Source organism: Dromaius novaehollandiae, chromosome 6, assembly GCF_036370855.1.
Source record: "Dromaius novaehollandiae isolate bDroNov1 chromosome 6, bDroNov1.hap1, whole genome shotgun sequence".
Taxonomy (NCBI): domain Eukaryota; kingdom Metazoa; phylum Chordata; class Aves; order Casuariiformes; family Dromaiidae; genus Dromaius; species Dromaius novaehollandiae.
The window spans coordinates 42,110,079-42,131,536 of NC_088103.1; the positions used below are offsets into that span (position 1 = coordinate 42,110,079).

General features: G+C 41.8%; 2 protein-coding genes and 1 long non-coding RNA gene across 4 annotated transcripts; 1 reads left to right on the plus strand and 2 right to left on the minus strand.

Annotated features, from left to right (window-relative positions):
- Positions 1 to 537: 537 nt before the first annotated feature.
- Positions 538 to 13,997, minus strand: SFXN4 (sideroflexin 4). Of its 2 annotated transcripts, XM_064514289.1 has the most exons (15): positions 13,841 to 13,997; positions 13,639 to 13,704; positions 11,781 to 11,855; positions 10,972 to 11,071; positions 10,802 to 10,828; positions 10,638 to 10,692; positions 9,805 to 9,830; positions 8,321 to 8,371; positions 8,170 to 8,235; positions 7,986 to 8,054; positions 6,631 to 6,721; positions 4,332 to 4,447; positions 3,239 to 3,324; positions 2,088 to 2,202; positions 538 to 960 (listed from the first exon to the last, which is right to left on the minus strand). In XM_064514289.1, exons 4-15 carry the CDS (start codon positions 11,005 to 11,007, stop codon positions 883 to 885), a joined length of 816 nt encoding a protein of 271 aa, XP_064370359.1. In that variant the 5' UTR covers positions 11,008 to 11,071; positions 11,781 to 11,855; positions 13,639 to 13,704; positions 13,841 to 13,997; the 3' UTR covers positions 538 to 882. The 2 variants fall into 2 exon arrangements, with proteins under 2 accessions (XP_064370359.1, XP_064370358.1); XM_064514288.1 differs by lacking the exon at positions 10,972 to 11,071.
- On the plus strand, positions 13,969 to 19,709 carry LOC135328747 (uncharacterized). The gene is made up of 2 exons (XR_010389778.1): positions 13,969 to 14,261; positions 16,748 to 19,709. It is a non-coding gene; the product is annotated as an uncharacterized LOC135328747 (long non-coding RNA).
- PRDX3 (peroxiredoxin 3) lies at positions 15,597 to 21,041 on the minus strand. The gene is made up of 7 exons (XM_064514293.1): positions 20,913 to 21,041; positions 20,731 to 20,803; positions 20,488 to 20,629; positions 19,595 to 19,730; positions 17,759 to 17,862; positions 16,311 to 16,476; positions 15,597 to 15,813 (listed from the first exon to the last, which is right to left on the minus strand). Exons 1-7 carry the CDS (start codon positions 20,946 to 20,948, stop codon positions 15,760 to 15,762), a joined length of 711 nt encoding a protein of 236 aa, XP_064370363.1. The 5' UTR covers positions 20,949 to 21,041; the 3' UTR covers positions 15,597 to 15,759.
- Positions 21,042 to 21,458: the final 417 nt, after the last annotated feature.

Here is a 21,458-nt window from a genome sequence, read left to right on the forward strand (position 1 = left end):
TGCTCTGTGCTGCTGTCTTCCTGTAGGGATGGGGTGGAATGGGAAATTGTTGGTTTCCTCACACCACAAAAGAAATCTAAATCCTCTAGCAATAGGATAGTAGGGAGCTGGTTTTTGCACTCTAAAAAAGTTAAATACAGATTTTGGAGGTTTTGCCTGTAAAATTATTTCTGTGACACTGATTATTATATTATTTTATATTTATCCTTGTCACACAGAGCCTTAGGAGTACTGTATGTAACATCTTTAGTGATCTTAGAGCAATCTCTCCTATGATCTGCTTACAGTTATCACAACAACAGGGTGTCCTGCCACAAATGTGGAACTTCCTTCTATCTTGTTCCCACGACAACTAAATTTAACCAACATTACATTGTTATCAGGGTTGTTTTGTCTAATACCACTACATATTAAAAGCAAGTTTTCTGAGAAGAAACAGTTTGACTTTTCCCCAAAGGACTACTGATGTTAGTGTCTTTACCAATTGTGTTCCTGGAAAGCAGCATGTCAAAAGGCGCAGCAACAGAAAAATAAAACTTTGTATTCAATAGTCACAGTCTTTTAATTAAGAAATCAATCACATGAGGAAGCATAATGAACACAGTTTGAGACACACACACTGTTACAACAAAGCTTTCTGGTACAAATATCACTTACAACATTAAGGTATGTGTACATACCTGCCTGTAGGCTAGGACTTGCAAATAGCAAGTCTTCCTCTTAGAAGTCTGCCTGGTTATAGACCACATCATTGTGTACCAAATCCAGTATGCGCCCTCCCACTAAACTCTTGATTTCATCAGTCAAGTATTCCACTGAATTTGCTGAGGCATTCAGAGTTCACTTTAATCAGAGCACACATTTATACATTAAAGCCAACCCCTAAATTCCTCTATTATAGAATAATTCTGTTTCTTCTGTAGATGACAGAATTTCTGGTTCCAGGTCTGCTCGCTTTATCTGAAATTTTTAGAAAAAGAGAATCAGCAACACTGTATGCTGGTAAGTACATGTTAAATCTTCTATACTTCCAACTTCATACTAGTTGAAATACTATATTCAGAAACAAGACTATAACAGATTTGAGGTCTTTGGTTGTTTTTTTGCTTCTCTGACATATTTCAGAAATGTAAACATAAAGGAAGAAATGTGTTTTACTTACACTTAGAGGTACTCCTGATATCTAACCAGAGCATTACTAAAGTTGTCTCCATTCACTGTATTTGAGTGACTCACCCAGGAGAACTTCTGCTGTGAGCTGAGCAATTGGGAAGCTCAAAGGAAATAAACCAGCCATACTCTCAGTACATAATATCTCAAAAGTTCCATCATCTATGTCCGATTTATCTTCTTTGTTGCCCAAAGAGATTAAGAAAAGAATGCCGGAGCTCTTAGGCTAAGAGAAGCCATTGGAAACTGCAAGAGCTCCCTTTATGATTATCTGAGAATATTCACACAGTGCCGGTAAGGGAGAGGAAACAACGTCAGAAAAGCACCCCAGACTCCTCTCACCTGACCTTCTCTAGAGCCCAAAGTTCCAAGGGTTACAACCTCCCTTTAAAACCTGCCAGGAAGGAGCAGTTACCCAGGGAACAGATTAAGTTTACCATTTGGTAAGGCAGGGTGAAGAGATGACCTTGCACAGCTAGAGGAAAGGGATGTCACATGTGAGTTGGTTTACCTGTTTGATGAGCTCATGCTGACTGTGTGTGAAAGAAAAGATTCTGATCTATGACCTAACTCACTCCAGCAGAACTGAAAATACTGCTGAGACAATCTTGGGTTTTAATCTTTAAGAAGACTCTACTGGCCTTGCTTGCTTCAGACTGTTCCAGGAGTCTAATAAATCTAAACTGATAAGTGTAACTATAAATGATACCCAGTGCAAATTAGACAAAACAAGTCCCATAGCCCTCTACATCGTACATAGGCCTTCCCAAGCAACCTCTCCACCACCCCATTTTGGGCACACTAACCATTTTAATCCTATTGATTTTTGCTACCTGGGCTTAGACTGCTATACATAGTTACAGACTGACTATTTAATACAGCAATAATCCTAAATCAGTTCTGGTGAAAAGACTTACCTTCCCACACTGTGGGAACATACTAAATGAAACTGGTAGCATCCCTGCCAGTACTGATGTAATCATCATCATTCTCATTGAAGCTAAAGTACGTGGAGTTTTTGCAAAGTTTGCTCTGTCAAAGATATGGAAAAGATAAGTATGTCAGTTCTGGCTTGAAAAATAATCTGACAATGAAATAAAGAGCATTAGCTACTATTTTACGGGTTGAAACTGCACTAAAGTTAGTAATAACTTAGGTTTACAAAACCTAAAGGTGCTGCCTTATTTTATTTCCTGTTTTCTTAGTCTCAGCTTCCTGTTCTTTCCCTTTGCTTTGGATTTCTTTAACTGCAGCATTTCTTGAGACCAGAATGACAATACAAGAAGAATGTAAGCAGTAATATCAAAATGAGAAAAGAACAGAAGGTGCATTAGTGCTTTAAAGTGTTTCAGTCCTTTGACTCAGATTTTTCTTGTATCACCTTCTCTTTCCTTTAAGATTTAGTTCCTCTTGGCAGTCCTACTTAGCATCATGCATACATTTTTTACTCCATATATTTTTTAAATTTGTCTTGTATCTGCATTTATGTCTTCTGATAACAGCATTCTCTAAAGCTAATTAAATGAGATACGTGATCCCCACCAAAAGCTGAAGACAAGCTAAAAACGCTCTGATAAAACATACAGTGAATTCTTCTTAGGATATGCGGTTTTTAAATGTTGCAAAAGCAATAAAAGGTTTTATAATGCATGGCAGGCTATCTGGGAGGTGAGGTCCAGTTTTAGTGACAAATTCAAACCCCGTATTATCTCTCGAGAAATGACAAATCTAAGGTGAGTAGCACCCAAATCAGTTAGGGAACCTAAGTGCTGGGAAACGGCCTGTCAGAAGAGCACAGACAAACGTGTTTCCTGCCCACGAGAACAGAGGAAATCCTCACAGCTTTAGACAACCTCCTGCAATAAAATTAAAGCATGGGTGCTGACACAACCAGATTCACTTAGATAAATAAGTGAATTACACTGAACAGAAACCTCTCAGATAACCACTTCTACCAAAGCAAGTAATATTGCAAAAGTAGGAAAAAAATGGCAAGTGGCAACAGCCAGACTAAATACCAGAATACACACTAACCAGGCACCCCCAACCCTGTTGTAGTATCTCTTACCTTTCCACAAAGTGCATAAACACAGCTGGCAGGAAGAAGGCTGTCCCAAACAAGGCTGCTCTTGACAATGCTGTTTCTTTTACGGCCTCCAGAGAGGGAGAAAAATAAATGTTGTTCAGAGCAGTGCCCCCTGCAGCTCCAAATACTGGATATTTCTGTGAGAACTTTTTTGTCTAATACTCTGGAGTTTCAAGAAATAGGTAAGTGAAGGATGAAAATATTTGTTGGAGGGTTTCTTTTATAAATGGAAACTGAACTCCTTCATTTGGCAAATATTGCACTTGTGACTAATAAATGCCTTAAAAGGAAGGTGATACTACGGAGGCCCCATCAAGTTTTCCCACCATGACAATAATTTTGCTGAAATTCGCCCTTTTCAAGTGTGCTGAACTCCTTCCAAATGATCATACCGTCTGGGCCTCTTACCTATGGAATTTCAAATTTGATAAGATTTCTCCAGCTGTCCACACATCTTTATGGTAATCTAGCTGTTTCCTCCTTCCCCTGGACACCAGTATTGAAAGGGAGGGTCACTGAGAGCACAAGAAAAAGATGTCTCCTTGCTCTAGTTCCTTTTGTGCTGGGCTCTACAGTGGATGCTGATGAACAAGGCAGGGAGCAAGTACAGGGACCTTTTGGTCCACAGTCGGATCCCAAGGATGAAATGCACTACCACACTGTAGATCAGGACTTTAACCTTTAGGAAGCACAGCCTTTAAAACTACTATAAAAGATGCACGTACTATGTACAATGCAAGGCTTTTCTCTGAGGTGCACCATTAGAGGGAGAAGCTCCAAGAGCCTTGTCTCTTCTGATGTGACGAGGGAGAACAGAAATCACTGTATTTGCATCCCTGTGGCTCAGCTCTGGCACTGGGTGTATTGGGCTGGAGGGGCTGCCAACACTTGGAGACACAAGACAGGCCCCAACCTGGTTCCAGAGACCTGGTCCAAGTTTATCCAAAGATTCAGCACCTGATTTGGGATTAACACTTAGTGGTTCCTCATTTCAGTATATCCAACTCTATCTACTCTCAGCCTCAAGTGCAGCTCGTCGCCAGGCAAGTCAAGAGAGGCCCCCATCTTTGCCTACCTTCTCACCAGCCTTCTGCGATACTCCTACAACTTTACCATTCCTGTCCATCACTTCAATCCCATTCTCAAACTCTGGACTTCTCACCACCGCCACAGTAAATGCACTCATCAAGCCTGCAGAGTTAAAGATAATTTTGCTTTAAAAGATGCTTGATCTAACAAGACCATCTCAGTAACAACATTCATAATTATGTCCATTTTAAACATCCAGTTCAACAGTTCACAATTGAGTATCCTGGCAGCTGAAGAAGAGACTGCTCATAAAAATCTACCTAGGATCTTAATACTTGTTTCAGAAGCTGGAAAGAGGTTTTAAGGCCCCAATCCCAGAAGCTGCTTTATTAGTATGGACAATCAGAGCTTTCATCACTACCACCCATTTCAAACCAAGAGTACATTGTTCTTAAAGGGGAGGGGTTTGTGTTGTGCGTAGATTTTGTACAGGTCAGTGCAAAATCCAGTACATAAGAAAAGAAACTGAATAGGGGAGGCTTGAGATAAAGGTTTCATCCTTGATTTGAAAGGGAGAGTGCCAGGGGAACACCGGCTGTAATATGTTCCATAATCGTATTTCTCTGCCCAGCCACATGTCTCAGCCGCAAGTGGCAGAGCTTCAGCTGGATCCTAGAGATCTGCTACAGGATGAGAACATTTCAGCTTCCTTCAGATCCAGCATGACAAGATACCCGAAAACATCCATCCCACAGTCACTAAAATCATGAGCCTGAAGTACACACACATATAAACGCCATATTGAATGGGAGTTTTTAATCCAGCTGTTTTTCTCCTTTCTCTTTTCTAGACCAAGATCCAGGCATAACAGGGCATCGCCTGTTGAGCTAACATTGTTTGAAAAGAGATTTCTTGTCATTACTTTTTGGCAGGGCTGATCAATAGAGATATCAGTGTAACACACAATGCTTTTCAAATGCTAGACTAATATTAATCAATTACCCTCCAGTTTCTCTCTAGATTTAAAATGGAAGCACATTCTAACATCTGTTCCAAGGGAAACAAGTCAACAAGCTTTTATGCAGATCCTCAGAAAGGTTTGGGTAGCCATCTCACATAACTTGGAACAGACAAAATGAAATTAATTTAACTTTACCAGTTTCCCCCTAGAAAAGGCCAAGATTTCCTTTTAATTGCAGTAGAGAAATAGTTATCAACATCAACATTGATTTACTGGAGTGAGTCCAGTGAAGGGTCACAAAGATGATTAAGGGCATATGAGCACTTCTCATATGAGGAGAGGCTGAGAGAGCTGGGACTGGTCAGCCTGCAGAAGAGAAGACTCAGGGGGATCTTATTAATGTTCATAAATATCTGATTGGAGGATATAAAGAGTACAGACACAGACTCTTCTCAGCAGTGCCCAGCGACAGGGTAAGAGGCAATGGGCACAAATTCAAATACAGGAAATTCCACTTAAGCATACAAAAATAATTTTTTACAGCAAGGGTAAAAAAACACTGGAACAGGTTGCCCAAAGACTCTGTAGAGTCTCCATCCTTGGAGATATTCAAAACCTGCCTGGACATGGTCCTGGGCAACCTGCTCTAGCTGAGCCTGCTTGAAAAGAGAGTTGGACCAGATGATCTCCAGAGGCCCCTTCCAACCTCAACCACTATGCGATTCTCTGTGATCAAATAGTTAAACTTATCCTGGTGCAATCTCACTGTATCAGTAGAGCGGTTCCAGCAATGAATAAGACCTATTATCTTGCAAGTTTAATAATATTCTGATGTAACAACTCGCACTTACTCACTTACTACTGTCAGCAGTTACACAGCCAACAGCAGCCCCAAGCTGAATAAGGAACTATGGCAGTGCATAGCTAGAGTTGTGTTGCACTCTGGTGTCATGTATGTACCACACTAGGTGGTGTCAATACTAATGTCACTGCCCTCTTCGTCACTCCTGGCAGCCTTGGTGGTTTCGAGATAATGTCTGACTTCACCCAGGAAAGGGTGAGGAACCAAAGGAAGCCAAAGGAAAACACCAACTGCATCCCTGGATTTCTTTAAGAGAAATAGTTGTATGTCATGTATGCAAAGGTCAGAGCAATGCCCTGCAGCTTTAAAACTAAAACCCAGCAAGCATCAAATAAAGGTCAGCTACACTGATTAGCATTAACTCTCACACAGAAAGGACAGTACCCAGCAATAGCAGCCAGAGAAGACGGCTAGTAAACAATGAAGACCATATGTGTGCAAGAGCAAGAAAATTCTACAGTCACGTGGGGCAGCAAACAGCCCTCAGACCAGCTGCATGATGTATGGTTTCTTTTTACTCACCAAGAAGAGGAGCAGGTAAAAGTTTTCTGACGACTAGCTGCGTCAGGGGACTCTTCAATGTGTATCGATTCATGAAGAAGATAGGAACAGCCTAAGGCATTGGGAGGAAACAGGCACCTTCTATTAAAAAAATATAAAATATTTCAATATGTGCAACAGTTTAGAAAAAGGAGTCTGCAACTTAGTACTTATGATATCATCTACAAAAGTAAACAAATGCCTTGGTTTAACAATTCAAAGAAATACACATGTTCTCTAGTTACTGAGAAAGGTTTTGGTAATCACTGTTTTATATGAGAATAAGAATTAATAGCGTAAAAAAGTATTACAGACTATTATGTATTGGACAGTAGTAGTACGTATGCAAAGACAGAAAAAGGAGAACAATTACCTCTCACTAATTCCCCTAGCTATCGATCCAACTGCCCCTACAATACATGTGCTGCTCTTTCCCCTAAATCAGACACCCGGTGCACTTGTCAATTCACATCTTTATCTCTGTAGTTTCAGTCCTATTCTGTATTCCCATAGCACACTTCCTGGAAGTTTTATTTAGGAATAAACGGAAGAACACCAGCTGCAGCTCAGAGTCACAGTTGCCCTTGGAGGACAAGGGGGAAGAATGTCCACATTCACTCATGTGCACAGCTGCCTGCCCAGACCTCTGTAAGCCCAGAGCACTACTGGCCTGACTGTTTTGCCTCGTGGAAATAAGAGAAAATCCAGCTAAAAAAAATGCAGGAGTGCCCATATTTTTCTGACAGAAGGTTTATAAAGAGCATAGTTTAGTGTGGAGAACAAGGATTCTTGCAGTATCACGAGGATACCAGAGCTTACTCTGATATGGCAAACTCTGGAAATCACACAGCTATTTCACCATAGCATTGCCCCTCAGCTACCTAGCCTCCCTGACAAGCTAATTAATCTGCACCCAGTGCAATACTTTCATGATTCTGCTGGTTCTGGGATCTGAGCTATCTCCACCCAGCACAGCAGCATGCAGCTTTTACCACTTGTTTAGAGTTAGCCAGATCTCTTCCAAAGATCAAAGAGCAACTACAGCAGCCCAGTGAATTATTCTGTGTTTATAAACTCTGATCATTTCCCCTCACCACCCGCTTTCTAAGCTTACAAAATAATACAGGAAAGGACATATGAGAAAGCATCAGAGGAAGCCAAGCAAGGTATTGGCTGATGGCTGATCAAGAAAGCTCTCCTATTCTCAACAGCTCTGGGGGAACACATCAGAGCAGGACATAAAGAGCACAACCCTGAGGAATATTTGGCAGTGTGACTATCTCAGCGCCTACTCCTTGTCAGCATATCAAAAAAACAAGCACTGAGCAAATACATACACCTATACACGCTGCATAGGAGATAGCTCCCAAGCCACAGAAGACTTGCTTTTGTTGAACAGAGTACTCCTAGAAAGGAGAGAGGAAACATATAGCGTAAGAACACTTGTAATACACTTGTAAATCATGTTCAAAATGTAATTGTACAATTAAGAGTATTCCAAGAATAAAAATCAACACATACTTCAGCCTTCGTGGTACCATTTCCATTGATTAGGGTGAATCCAGTAGTATATGTGTGAAACACAAACTGCAGAAAGGAGAGACTATAAGCAAAAATGAATTTGGAATTGAGACTAGGAGATGTGTAAATGTAGAAGGAAAAAGACAACTACCTGACAAATAAATGCATTCCTTGCTTGGAGCGGAAGTGATGAAGCAATAACCTAAGAGGAAAACCCCATGGGAAAATTAGTTTTGATGAATCTAGGAGTTTCGGGTCAGCAATGGTTGGTTGGAATTGCTATGTTACTATTTGCAGCACTGTCAAAGGCTCCAGGCCACACCAGAGGCTGTTTGCCCTGGTTCTAGGCTAACATACTAGAACTTTCTTGCCACAGACGTGACATATTCACTTTCTCTATCCAACATAAAACACAGAGATACAGTTATTAAAACACTGTGCACAAGAATATTTGGTCAAGATGCTCTTTTACTCAAACTAAAGAACGCATTTGTACCTGTGAAGTCTAAATAGATGCAGCAGAATAACTTAGATAGTAGAAATAATAATTAAAGAAGAGAATACGTAAGGGCCAGGCAGTTTTGGCTGGTGGGTATAGATACTAGATCTAACTAATCCAAGATTTGAGATTTTTTAGTAGTTACTTCCCAAGTCCTAGTCTAGTTCAGACAGTGAATAAGAACTTCACCTATAAACTATGGTCTTTCTTGAGGACTGACCTACCAAGACACTTTTACTTCAAGGTGTGGAGCACTCTCAAAGAACATCAAAGTCAACTAAGATACAGCAACTGCAAAGTCTCAGAGGAGGATCAGTAATTCATTTATTACTAGCAGATCACACTACCCCTATTATTAATGCCAGCGATGAATCTAACCGCATCTGTGAAAGAGCATTAAGCTGTAAACATTAAATATTTCTGTTGATTCTATTACTGTTCTTAATGGAACAGCCATCAAGATTTTCATTACACTTTCTAGTAGTACCACAGATTCATGTAGTAACCTGTATATGGAATTAAATACCTCAGTATGTATACTCATATGTCAAACACATAGGCAAACACATCTAAATGTATAAATGTGCATATAATTACAGAAACAAATTTTATCAGACAAAATGGTGCAATGTAGATGAATTGGAGTTTATGGGAACTATAACAAGAGTTTATTTTCACACCTTTTGTCATTTCTTAACACCAATTTTTATGGGCAAAAACACAAACTATGTAAGAGAAAATTCATATTTTGGTGCTGAACAACAGCGCAGTAGGCTCTGACTCTTTCCAAATACAGTCCCATTTTTTCTGAGTCTAAACAGACCAAAACCAGGCCTTGCTCTCAATGCCTAATGAATTTCAGCACCTTACATATAAAAGCTGACCTTCATGCAAGAACAGTCTCTCTGAACACTGCTGAAGCAAGGTGGCTAACAGTCTGGACATCTAATATGATTCCTTAAGGGCTCAATTTCTAGAAAGTGACTCAGCCCTTCCCAAAACCCATAGTTCTTCTAAAAAGCTTGTGCTGAAAATAAAACTGAGAAATGTAAATCCTCCCATTCCCTCTTTCCAAGTCCTGGCTTTGAAAAAAATATAAGCCATGTGACACACTAGCATCTTTCATCATTACTCACCAATGGAAGAGATACGGGCAGGAAGGCTACAAAGAAGAACAACTTTATTTCAGTAACAAGAACTGCTGGGAGTCTATATTCATGGTTTTGAGAAGAAAACTCCCCCTAACTTCCCCTCTTCTAGTTTCAGCTGAAAAGAAAACACTAGCCCACAAAACAGCACCATCTCCAGGAGCTGCAATTCTGATCTTTGTCTCTCAGTCTTCATTCAAGAAGCAAGAGCCTCTGTTTCAGCTTACGGCCAAAAGTTCTTGTGAACTCCACTCAACATGGCTACTTGGAAACTATATAACTAAGCCCTGAAGGGAAATTGCTTCTCTTCCCTCCATTCAAAAGCAAAGATGTGGCAACAAAGGCTGCCGTATCTGTGAGTGGTTACATAAAGTAATAAATAAATAGCCTAAGTATGCTTATGTCTGATTAACTCTCTGTGGTATCTTGTCTATACATCACCCCAAGCAGAGTCTACCTGCCACCACAGCAATTAAATTCATATAGTAGCCATGTGCACCAAGGGACAACCTAGAATATCATGGACTGTTTTACCTGTAAAGGTATTTGGGTACTCATTATGTAGTGCCAAAAAATAGAGACTGGTCAGACCATTTCCACCTAGCGGAGCAGATGAACTGCAGGTAATATGCCTCTTCTAGAGCACTGTGGGAATAAATCTTCAATAAACAAGATAAATGCAACTAACAGAAGTGAAAGTGTACACATTTTTTCCTATATGGGAAGAGCATCGTTATAATATCACAGTGGTTATTCACTATGAGCCACTCCCCTCTGATGCTTCAGTCACACACAGAAAAACATCTCTTAAGGGAACTGACCTGGAGGTCTAAACAAAACAGGAATTATACTGTCTGTATCAGGATGCACGCTAGACTTAAAGGAGAAAAAAAAAAGAAAAGGAAGATGGGGAAGATTAGACCATCTTTGCCATACTTAAGTAAGAAAGAAAAAGAATAGATTTCTAAATCTTTTGTAAACTTACCAGGCTTAGCAGGAAGGCCTGCCTCACCTAAATAATTTGAAAATTAGATTAGCAATCAAGTTTCAAAAGAGACTGAACAACAACTTGTTTCTAAATTTATTATAGGTATCATTTTCCCAATAACTCACATTTATATGAAGTGCTATATGTATATAAATATATATACACACCTCTTGCATTATTTTCTCTGTGAAATTTTCCCCCATATACTCATGGTTGAATATAATTTACTCATATTCCATGTGCAGACTAACAGCACCAAAGCACATGCTATGGCAGAACAGAAAGCAAATATTAAAAAGTTAAGCCAGTATATGGAATATATAAATAGAAAACAACCAATTCTTAAATATGACCAAAAGCCTAAACACTTAGTGTTAAGACTTCGTTTTTTTCAGAATCAGAAATTTTTTACTTCTCCTTTTGCACTTTAGTAGCCAGGGTACTAAATACCACATGGTACAGTTGAGTCCTGACTGAATCAAAAGAAAAAATCCTTTAATGAAACAAGGGTTTATCACAACTTTCTGGCAATTCTTTGAGTAGGTTTCTCATCCAAGTACTGCTACTGCTCATTTTATGAGGTGTGAGACCCAATCAGCCTGCACTCTACATGATGATGCAACATCAAAAATTTCAAATGAGCTCAGTATGGATTTTGTGTATTTATCACTTATATTACCTAAACTGGGGACAGGCAGGCTCAGAGCAATGATTCCTAGAGTGATTTGAGAGTTCCTTTTAAACTTAAGTGATGTGACATGCAAATAAGTACTCTTCAGGATGACAGTGAAGTTAGTAGTCATCCAAGGAAATTCTGATCAGATTCACAGATTAAAATTCTCTGTAGTAAAGAGTTTTTCTAGTGTTATCCCTTTTATCTGTATCTCAGTATTCTGTCTGCCAGATTTTTCCAATATCAGCTATTTCAGCCATGAAAAAGATACCTCTATTTTCTATAAACTGCACTCCAAAATACCTGATTGTTGTGAATTGGCTCACTTAGGGTCTTTTCATTGTTTTGTATGGATAATCTGCTGCTTCTTATTTCTTCCTACATTTAAGAAAAAACAAAACAGGAAAAATATAAATATTACTAGATTAAATATTTTAAAACACAACATATCAGTTAAAACACACGCTAAATACAAACCTAAAATGTCAAACTAACACACCTTTCTGTCCTTCACTAGAGCAGTGAAAGCAAGAACACGCATAGATGCACAGCCTCTTCAAGGTCATAGAAACTTTCAGATTATTCTGGCTCCCTCAGTGCTTTTAGCTATCAGTCTTTAGTTCCATTACACGAGTACCCCTGAACTTTAAGCATATGAGCAACCTAACTGAAATTAAGAGCATTATTCTTGTTCTTAAAGTTATTCATGTGTACTGGCAGGTTCAAAGCTTTAAAAGGTTCTCACCAAAGCCACTATCCAATCTCCCCAACAGATGACTATTTACAAATGAAAATCCAAAACAGACTTTTAAACCTGCCAGAAAGCAGTCACAACACCACTACATCTTGCATCTTTATAAATGTGTAATCAAGTTTTGAGTCTTACACTCTTCCTTTAAAACTTGGCTTAAGCTTTCAATTACAAAAAAAAGTACACATACGCAAAGATAATTAAGTTGTAACCTTATGCAGCTTTCATTTTGGATAGCCTACATAAAAAGTAGTTTCCCTGAGGAGAACTTGTGAGATTACTTGACTTTTCTTCAGAGGGCAGGTCTTCATTTGCAACAGTGTATCTCAGTTCAAGGAGGAATGAACTAATGCTAGATCTCCGAGACAGTGAATGCATTATAAAAGTTTCTTGATAGTGTTTACGCACACTCTCATTTGTTACATTATTTATACATATATTTATACATATATATATACACACAGTCATCCCATATCTATGTTTTTGTGCGTATGTATAGACAAACGCACAACACACTAACTCTGTAAGTGACAAGGAAATTCCCATGTACATATGCTTTGATTATATTATTTTGCTTTAACTTAACTTTCACCTCTAAAAAAAGTCAAACAACAAAAATGCTTTTAACAAACCAATCAACCAACTCTCACACCATGTGTTATAGTTTTTTCCTGTCTTCCCTGATAAAACTACACAGAAGTGGAACTACAGAAAAATACGTCTTCCACAGAAGTTTGCTCTCATGTGACAATTCCTGAAATTTAGGAACTTTATACTTCATGGCTGAAAGTGTGTTCAGTAAGTCACACTGTTAACAATAATAATCACTAAAATTATAATTATTATTCTCTGGTATAAAAAGGAAACACAAAGCAATTGTGTTCCCAGCTAAGAGTGGGGTTCCCTTCAGTGTAGATATCTGCAGGAGAGCCACAGACTGTCGGCATGAGCATCAGGCTAAGAGACACCGCACAGGTGGGCGCGCAGAGTCGGCCTGCCGCGATCTGAGATGCCGGCAGCGCCCAGCAGCAAACCTACGTGCTCCGAAGCTGCCGTGGTCCCATATCGCGGGTCTGCAGGCAGCAGACAGCGCTGAGGAAAAGCGTGCCCGGCCGCTCACGCCTGCTCTCGTCCCAGAGGTCTGCCTGACCCCCGCTAGGCTAACTCAGCCGTTGGAGCGGCCGTGTCCTGAACGGGACCACAGAAATGATATGGTCTAGATCCTTTTGTTTCATGTATTATTTGTGCATACATATATAAAAACATAATATACACAGGGATATATAGGAAAACGTATTTTATATTTTTCCGAAGCTTGTCACGGCACCCCACACCTCGGCAAAGCCAGTCGCTAAGATCCCTTTCGCTACAGGGCTTACGCGGCCCCGGCGGCGCGGCGCAGGCACTCACCGTGGACCTGAGGAGCAGCAGCGGGTCGAGGACCTCTGCCCAGAGACGGAACCTCTGCAAGAAAGACTGCGGAAAGCGGGGGGCACGGCTCGCTGCGCCACCCGCCGCCGGGCCGGCGCCGGGCCCAGCTCGGCCCGCGCCGCGGAGCCCCGCCGCCCCGGCGCGCGCCGCGGAGCCCCGCCGCCGGCCCCGCGGCCCTTACCCGGCCCTCCGCCCGCCACAGCTGCAGGTTGGCGTCCATGCGGCCGCGGCACCGGAAGCGCCCGGGGACGGTCCTGCTGCTGCACGCTCCGCCCGCCCGCGGCGGCAGCGCCTGCCCGCCCGCCCCAGAGCCCGCGCCGCCGCGCCGAGAGGCGGCGGGGGCGGCCGCGGCCTGGCGCCGCCTCCTCCCCGGGGCGCGCCAGGAGCCGAGGGGCGGCGGGCGCCATGCCGGCCGTAAACGGTAACGGGCAGGAAGAGCTGTAACAGAGGAAAGGCCCGGCTGCCTTTTTCTCTTCCTTTCTCTCCTACTGCCCTTCATAGGGCCGGGGACTGCGGCTACGGTCAAGGAGCAGCGCTGCGAAGAGCACCCCCTTCCCCCCCATACGCTTTGCAGAAACCTAAAACAAAGAAACCTGTCTCAGGTAAGAGAAAGATAGAGCTTTAAAAAAAAAGGCCCAAGGCATGTTGCAGCCCTCTGGTTTCACAGGTGCAAAACGCTAACCCACGGCTCTATTAGCGAGCTGTACAGAGGTTTATCGTCACACGGCCTGAGTGCAGGAGGCTGGCTTTACTGGAAAGCTGCATGGATAGCAGTGGCTTTATGGACAACTGAAGTGAAGTACGGGGACTGAGAAACAGAGTATTTGCAAGTACTGAAAGCTGTAATGGTGACTTTCTCTCCCTCTACATCACCAGGCATCACACAGAAGGGTGGGCACTTTTTTTTCATCCTTTTACTTACAAAAAAGTTAGCTTGTAGTGATAAAACAACTTCCTCATTTGCCAAGGCGATTCCCCTGTGTTTGTTCTCATAGTTCTTTTCCCCTGCTCAGAAGCAGAGGAGGTGAAAAATACAAACCCATTTTGTATCACTTCAGTTTATCCAGCCCTCCAGCACACCCCTGACTGCTCTTTGGCCTACTCGCCTCTGTGCACACATACACAGTCAGTGGCAGCCATTAACTGCTTGCTGCAAATAAAGGTATAGCAGATGGTTCTTAATGCAATGCAACTTACCCAACTTCTTCAGAGTACAGGAACAAGACCCTTAGGAAGAGTGGTATTAAGAAAAAAGCAACACAGCTACAGCTAGTCAACATTAAGATTTATTGACAGTTGTGTAGTTTGAGAGAGATGCCAGATTGTTTTCAAGCAGTGCAACATTTGGCCGTTAAGTTGTTCTGGAAGCAGATTCAAACAAATAAGCAATTCTTTAAGTGAAGGAAGACTCTCACTAAGCTCTAGTAAGTACATCACAGGCGTTAAAGTTTTTACTGTTGTGCAAGCAGAATATAAATTCTTCATGCTTGTTAATGTTCCTGTTCTATTTGGTGCTGTATCCTTGACTATATGTGGGGTGAAAATGGCAGGTTTACATTCATTTCAAGTTACAGTGCATTCATACGTGGAAAACGTGGGGGTTACTTTTGCTTGTTACATTCATCCCTTCCCCTGAGAAGTTCATTAAAAACAAATCCTGCATCAAACCTGTCTTCTGTATTGTATACACTCTGCCTTTTCAAGCTGTCATTACAGAATTCCACCTTTCATGTGGGAAAAGAAAACCTGGGAAACTCTCTGGTCCAAGGCTAGTTAAGAAAAGAGAGGAAAACCTAGTGGAAGGCAAACATACTCCATGTACTTCTCCCATTCAGTAAGACAATTATTGGCTACAGAAATTCATGAAACTGGAGTTGCCAAGGGAAAGAAAAAACTTCAACTTTTTCATCTCTTAAAACAAGACAAGGGAGTCAGTAAATGTTTTAGTATTTAATTTTTTTTTAAGCATGAGGAAATCAGAACTTTTTTTTTTTAAATAATCACAGCTGCTTTCTTAAGGTCTTCAGCAACCTCTCTTAGTTGAAGTTGCACAAAGTAACATCTTCAGTTACTAAGAGCTTTTCGTGCGTATTTGAGTGTTTATGTATGCACTTTCTCAAAATATTCCTTAGAAGCTTCTGGACTTGGTTTGATCTGTCAAGAAAAGAAAGAATTTATTATATTTTCAGACAAGTCGATCATAGATTTGACATTTTATGCAATAAAAGCATGCATACTTTATTAAAACACTAGATTATTTCTGCTTCTCCATTCATCTGAAAGAGAAAAATGAAAGCCTAGAGATGCACAAGCTTCTATTTACAAATTTTAAATATATGACATTTTTTCCTGCTAAATAGCAGGGCATTAAAGTAGTAAAAATACAAGGACAACTGGTAGAAAGTGCAAGTCAAGAGCTTTAAATACAATCTGTATCTTCTGTGAAGAAAGTTGCTGATTTTCTTTTAGGAATCACGTGTTTAATATCACACAAATAGACCAAATTGCTCCAACTGATGTAAAGCTTCAGATTTAGACTACGTGAATAGTTTCAGTCAAGCAGCTCACTCGTAAGTAGTTCTCAGCCCTTTGGACATGCAAAGATATGCCAGTGTCTATATTTAGAAGAGTGATATTTAGCAGGCACTTACTGTAGGGGAGTCTGGAGTCCAGTTTGCTGGGCAGACCTCTCCGTGCGTTTCTACATACTGGAATGCTTTCACCAAGCGAAGGGTCTCTTCCACACTGCGACCCACAGGAAGGTCATTGATACTTAGATGCTTGATGACTCCATTAGGATCAATGATGAAGAGACCTCTGTAAACGAGCAAGAATTTAGGGAATGCAAATCATGTTCCAAGACCAAACAGAAGAAACTGATGGACACATCTATTAGAAGCAGCAATACAACATTTAATATATTGTTTGTTAGTGCAGTGATCAAAAGCAAGACCAGTCTGTACTGTGATACTACAAAGCATGCATGAAGACTATGAAATTAAGGCAGCCCGAAATGTAATTAAAGCAGAACCTCTAATTTCACCTATATTTCAAAGCTGATAGCTGACATCCTTCCCATGTCTTTTAGGTTAATAAGAAAATCTGAAGTTACTGATTGAAGAGTTGCTTGGACATTAAACTGCTAAATTAAATCCTGTTAAACATCTGTGGAAACTGAAGTCCTAGTCTTACCCTACCAACATGTTGAATTCAGCTTAATTTTTCAACAAAGAAGCATCAGCAGTCCCTTCTAGCAAAGAAGCTGCTCAGTTTTTGGGAGGAAGAAGAACAGGATAGAGTAACCTAGAATCAGCATTGTTCTTTATTCTTACTCAGCTCTGAAGCAGAATTTTAAGCAATCCTCTTTGGACTTTTACCACTCTGTCCTTAGAAGGATACCAAATGAAACAATCCTTTTTCACAGCATGCAAGAAGCCCTTCTCTACCAAACATCCATAACTAGAGTTCTCTGAACACTAAGAGTATGAGATTACTCCCATACTTTAGGGCTGATAGCTGGTATAGGCACCTTTTCATCCAGAGAGACTGGGAATCAGACATCTCCAATGGACTTCTATCCAACTCCAACATTTCTCAGGGATCACTATTTACTTTTAGTAAGTATTTCCATGGTGGGAAAGGAAGCATTGTAAATTTCGTTATTCTAGATAGTTGTGGGATTGACTGTAGTGGCCTCTAGGACTATAGCTTAGAAACTTCTCATGCAGAAGTTAAAGTTGTCTCTTTACCTCCTGAAAAAAAGAAAAGTGGGGGAGGGGGGGAAGAGACAGACCTAAACTCTGAAAGACCGAGAAATGCTCTTCTATCCAGCTCTCCTTTCCTTTAGTGGTGTGGAGTTCTCTGAGAACACCTGCAGAGGAAAAGTCACCTATTCTGATCTGAGTTAATGGGAGAAGTTTGGAAGCATTCCCAACCTTGCACTGATGGGTATGTACTCTTTTCCCAAAACGGGATCAAACAAAAGTTCTACAGAACAAGTTGGCACTTTATAGTCTTCATTTGATCCTAGGAGGAGACAGCATGGCCCACACTTTAAAACTGGATTGTGTCATAACAGTTACCAGCAATCATGTATTACCGTAGTGCTATGCCAGGTCCTTCTAGCAGCACACCATAATCACGGGAGATTTGTTTAGTGAGATCTGACAGAACTGGAATATTCATATGGCCCAAGCCGCCACTCTAGTGAAAACAGAATAAGATACCATTTTATCACCAAATGCTTTTTAAAGATTATCCTTTAGATGACTGGATTCAGTGCTCTTGAAGATATACAAAGAAGAAAAAAAACATTCATTCCATTTTCACCATGAAAGAAACCATATGGGGGAAGTTTTTTAAGCACTCAGGAACACTTCATCTGTTTGGAACAGGAAAACTTTTTTTGCACTGAGCATTTTAGAGTTGCTTATTTTGGTGGTAAAGGACTAAGACAACAACAACGAAATTTCAGAAAGATTTCCTTTGTTCCCTATGCAGGAGTTTTGAATATAAAGTTTTCTACTGCATATGTAAGTGCTCAAAATTAAATGAGATGAACGTGGTGAGAAGGAAAGGGAAAACATATATATATGAGACAAAACACTGGCCAACATCCATACCAAATATGTCAGAGTTTTGCTGTTCTCTACTTAATGCCTGTATTTTCTTTTGAATCTATTTAAATAATATTCAGAGAGTCAACCAAGACTGCTTTGAGTTTTGCAACATCCTGGAACAGTAAGAGAGATAAGCTCCCTATCCTTGAAACATGACCAGAGTTTGTTAGCTTTTCTATTCCTGGCATCATCAGTGAATCGTTGTGTAATCGTAGTCACTTAGACCCTGATCCTGCAAATTCTTGTCTGCAGTAGAGTTCTCAAATGCAGGGCTTTAAACATAAATATCAGAGAAACCAAGGCCTTAACTTCTTGAGGTGTCAGTTTTCCATCTGCACCACTGTGGAAATCTTTCTATTCTTTGCAAAATATTTTGCTACATGCGCACAACACATGACTGGCAGACACTTAACTGTTTTCATATGAGGCAATAAAGTCAGCCCATAATCACATTTTAGAGCTTTAAACAAAGCATGCAGAAAGTTAATTACTCTGATTGGCTCAGCCAAGACATATTAAATCTAGCAGACAAACTCTCTTGTACATTACAAAGAAAAAGCCATGCATCTAGAGCATCCTAGTCTGATGACAGCCAGCACTACTGTTGACCACATGATCCCATGGGCAATAACTGATCACACAGGAGCTTCTGTACCTTCCTGTGACATTTTTGATTCTCTACTACTAAACAAACTAGTGAGATGGTTTACATTATCACAAGTATGTATTTACACATATAAAAAAGTAAAAGCAACTGCTCTCCAGTAAAAGCTAGTCTTTGCTATCAGTTCTTCTTTCCCTGAAGAAAGTTGAGGGCCTACACTTGTATTTAAGAAGTGGAACCCTTTCAGCAAATGACAGTTAATACTACAAGTGCTTTGATAAACTGATTGTTGTTTTGTTTCCATTCTGCAGTTACCAGTGCTAGGTACTAGTTAGCAATAATTACTAAATCAGCTGCTAGTAATTTTATATGTCATGCTACACACAAACCATTAGCTGTAAGGAGCACCTTAGGACAGCAACATGTGCACTGAATATTCATCTTATGGGATAAACATAAGGACGTGATGTAACCTCCAGGACTACCAAGACAGTCAGGAAAACAAAGACAAAAAAAACTATGAAAGAAAAGATCAGGAAAAAGATTTGAGGTCAGAGTTGAGTTACATCATTTTATGTTAGTCACTTACACATATCACTATTTATTGAAGTTAGTTTTTGCATGATTGTTCATTCAACTCTTCTTCTCAGGAGCTCTTATACAAAGAAAACACACCAATACACAAAATCCCAGACAGATGTCCAATTCATACCTTTCGTGGTGTATTTATCCAGGCCAGATGACAGAAATGAGAGTCCACAGAAACTGCAACCACTTCACAGTTCACATCACGAAATTCATTTGCTTTGTTACTGAAAGCTACAATTTCTGTGGGGCATACAAAGGTGCTGGGTGGAAATAGAGAAGAGGCTGTAAAGATTCTGCAGACTTTTGAGAGTTTTTAGAAAAGATGCTCATATATCTGTGTCTGGGCAATAATGCAGCAGTGTGTTTTATTTAGCTGTATGCTTGATAATTCTGACCACATTCCCTGCTCAAGATTAACTTCAGAAAGTCTCAAAGCAACAGCAACTGCCACACAGCTACCTGGCACATCGATTTTCAACTCTCGATCTTAACAAAGGTATTTCAGCATGGAAATTCTGTACTAGGAAGGGTTGCAGACTACATCGCCTCCCAGCTACCCGCATAGACTAGACTTCAGCAGAAGTGTCCAGGATGCTCTTAGCCATTCAAGCCTTTTCGGGCCCTGTCAAATCACCTTTTGCTTTGGAGCTGCAGTTCTGGTGGCCTGCTGCTTAAAAGGGTACAGGCTTCACTGTGGCCCAGAGCTGCAAGGCAGTGCTCCCACCCCCAGGGATCTGACCATAAGAGGAACCATGCTTGCAAGACCTCGCTATCTCCTGAAACACTCCTAGCAGCCAGCAGATTCTAAGTGTTGCTTTAGTACACAACTACCTTTTGCCCCAAATCTTATCCCTCACACTCTAGAAAGAGACACATCTGCTTTGCAAAACTACCCTAGATAAGGTAAAAAACAGTCACTTTAGACAGGAATGCCACACTGTTTTTTGATCTTCAGCCAGGCTCCTTAAATTGCAAGCCTCAGAAGCAGCATTTGAAAGGGAATAAGCCTGCACTCACAAATCCAGAGGGTAGAAGAAGAGAACCAGGTATTTCCCCTTAAAATCATCTAGGCTCAGCTCTTTGAACTCTCCATTGACGACAGCTGTTCCTTTGAAAAATGGGGCGTGCTGCGTAACTGCTGGGGCAAACCTGGCAGAGCCTGGAAGGGAAGAAGAAGAGAGTCACACTGCATTGCTGCAAGACGCACCCTCGGCTCCGGGACGCAGCCGCCCGCAGCCCCCCCCCGCCCCGCGCACTTACCGAGGCTGAGCTGGCGGCGGGCGCAGAGCGGGGGCTGCGCCATCAGCCTCCTCCCGGCGGCGGCAGCGGGCACCTGCGGGGGACACGGGGCGTCGGGGCCGGGGCCGGGGCCGGGGCCGGGGCCGGGGCCGGGGCCGGGGCCGGGGCCGGGCGCGCACGCAGGCGCTCGCTCGCTCACTTACCGCGCTCCGCAGGAGTCTCCCCAGCGCGGCGGCCATGTTGAGCGTGGCGGCGGCGGGGCGGAGCCGGCCCTGCGGGCGCGGGAAGGGGAGGGCAGCGCCGCGCAGCCCTGCCGCGGGCGGAGGGGCGGTCCCGTCGGCGGGCGGGCAGCGGGTCGTCTGCTGTCGCCTGCGGTCGCCCGGCGGGGCAGGGGCTGCGCCCCGCGGCCGGCTGCGCGGTGTAGCTCGGGTGTGCGCCCGCGGGGCACAAGGGAGCCAGGAATAACGCCCGGGGAGCGCTGCTTTTCAGTTAAGCTGGTGGCTGCTGGTTCTGGTGAAATTAGCAGCCCCCATAAGTAATGCATTGACTGGCGCTGCATTTGGAAGACAGCGTGCATTTTTCTGTGGCCTTCCTGTTGACGGAGCTGACAGTGATGCTGGGTGGAGGATGCATTTTCAGTAGATACTGATACAGAGCAAAAGTGAGGAAAAAAAGTATGGCTTGTGCTGCTTGACCTAAGAAACCTTCCAGGTACAAGCTTTTCTTCGACAAAATGCAGTTGACTCTCT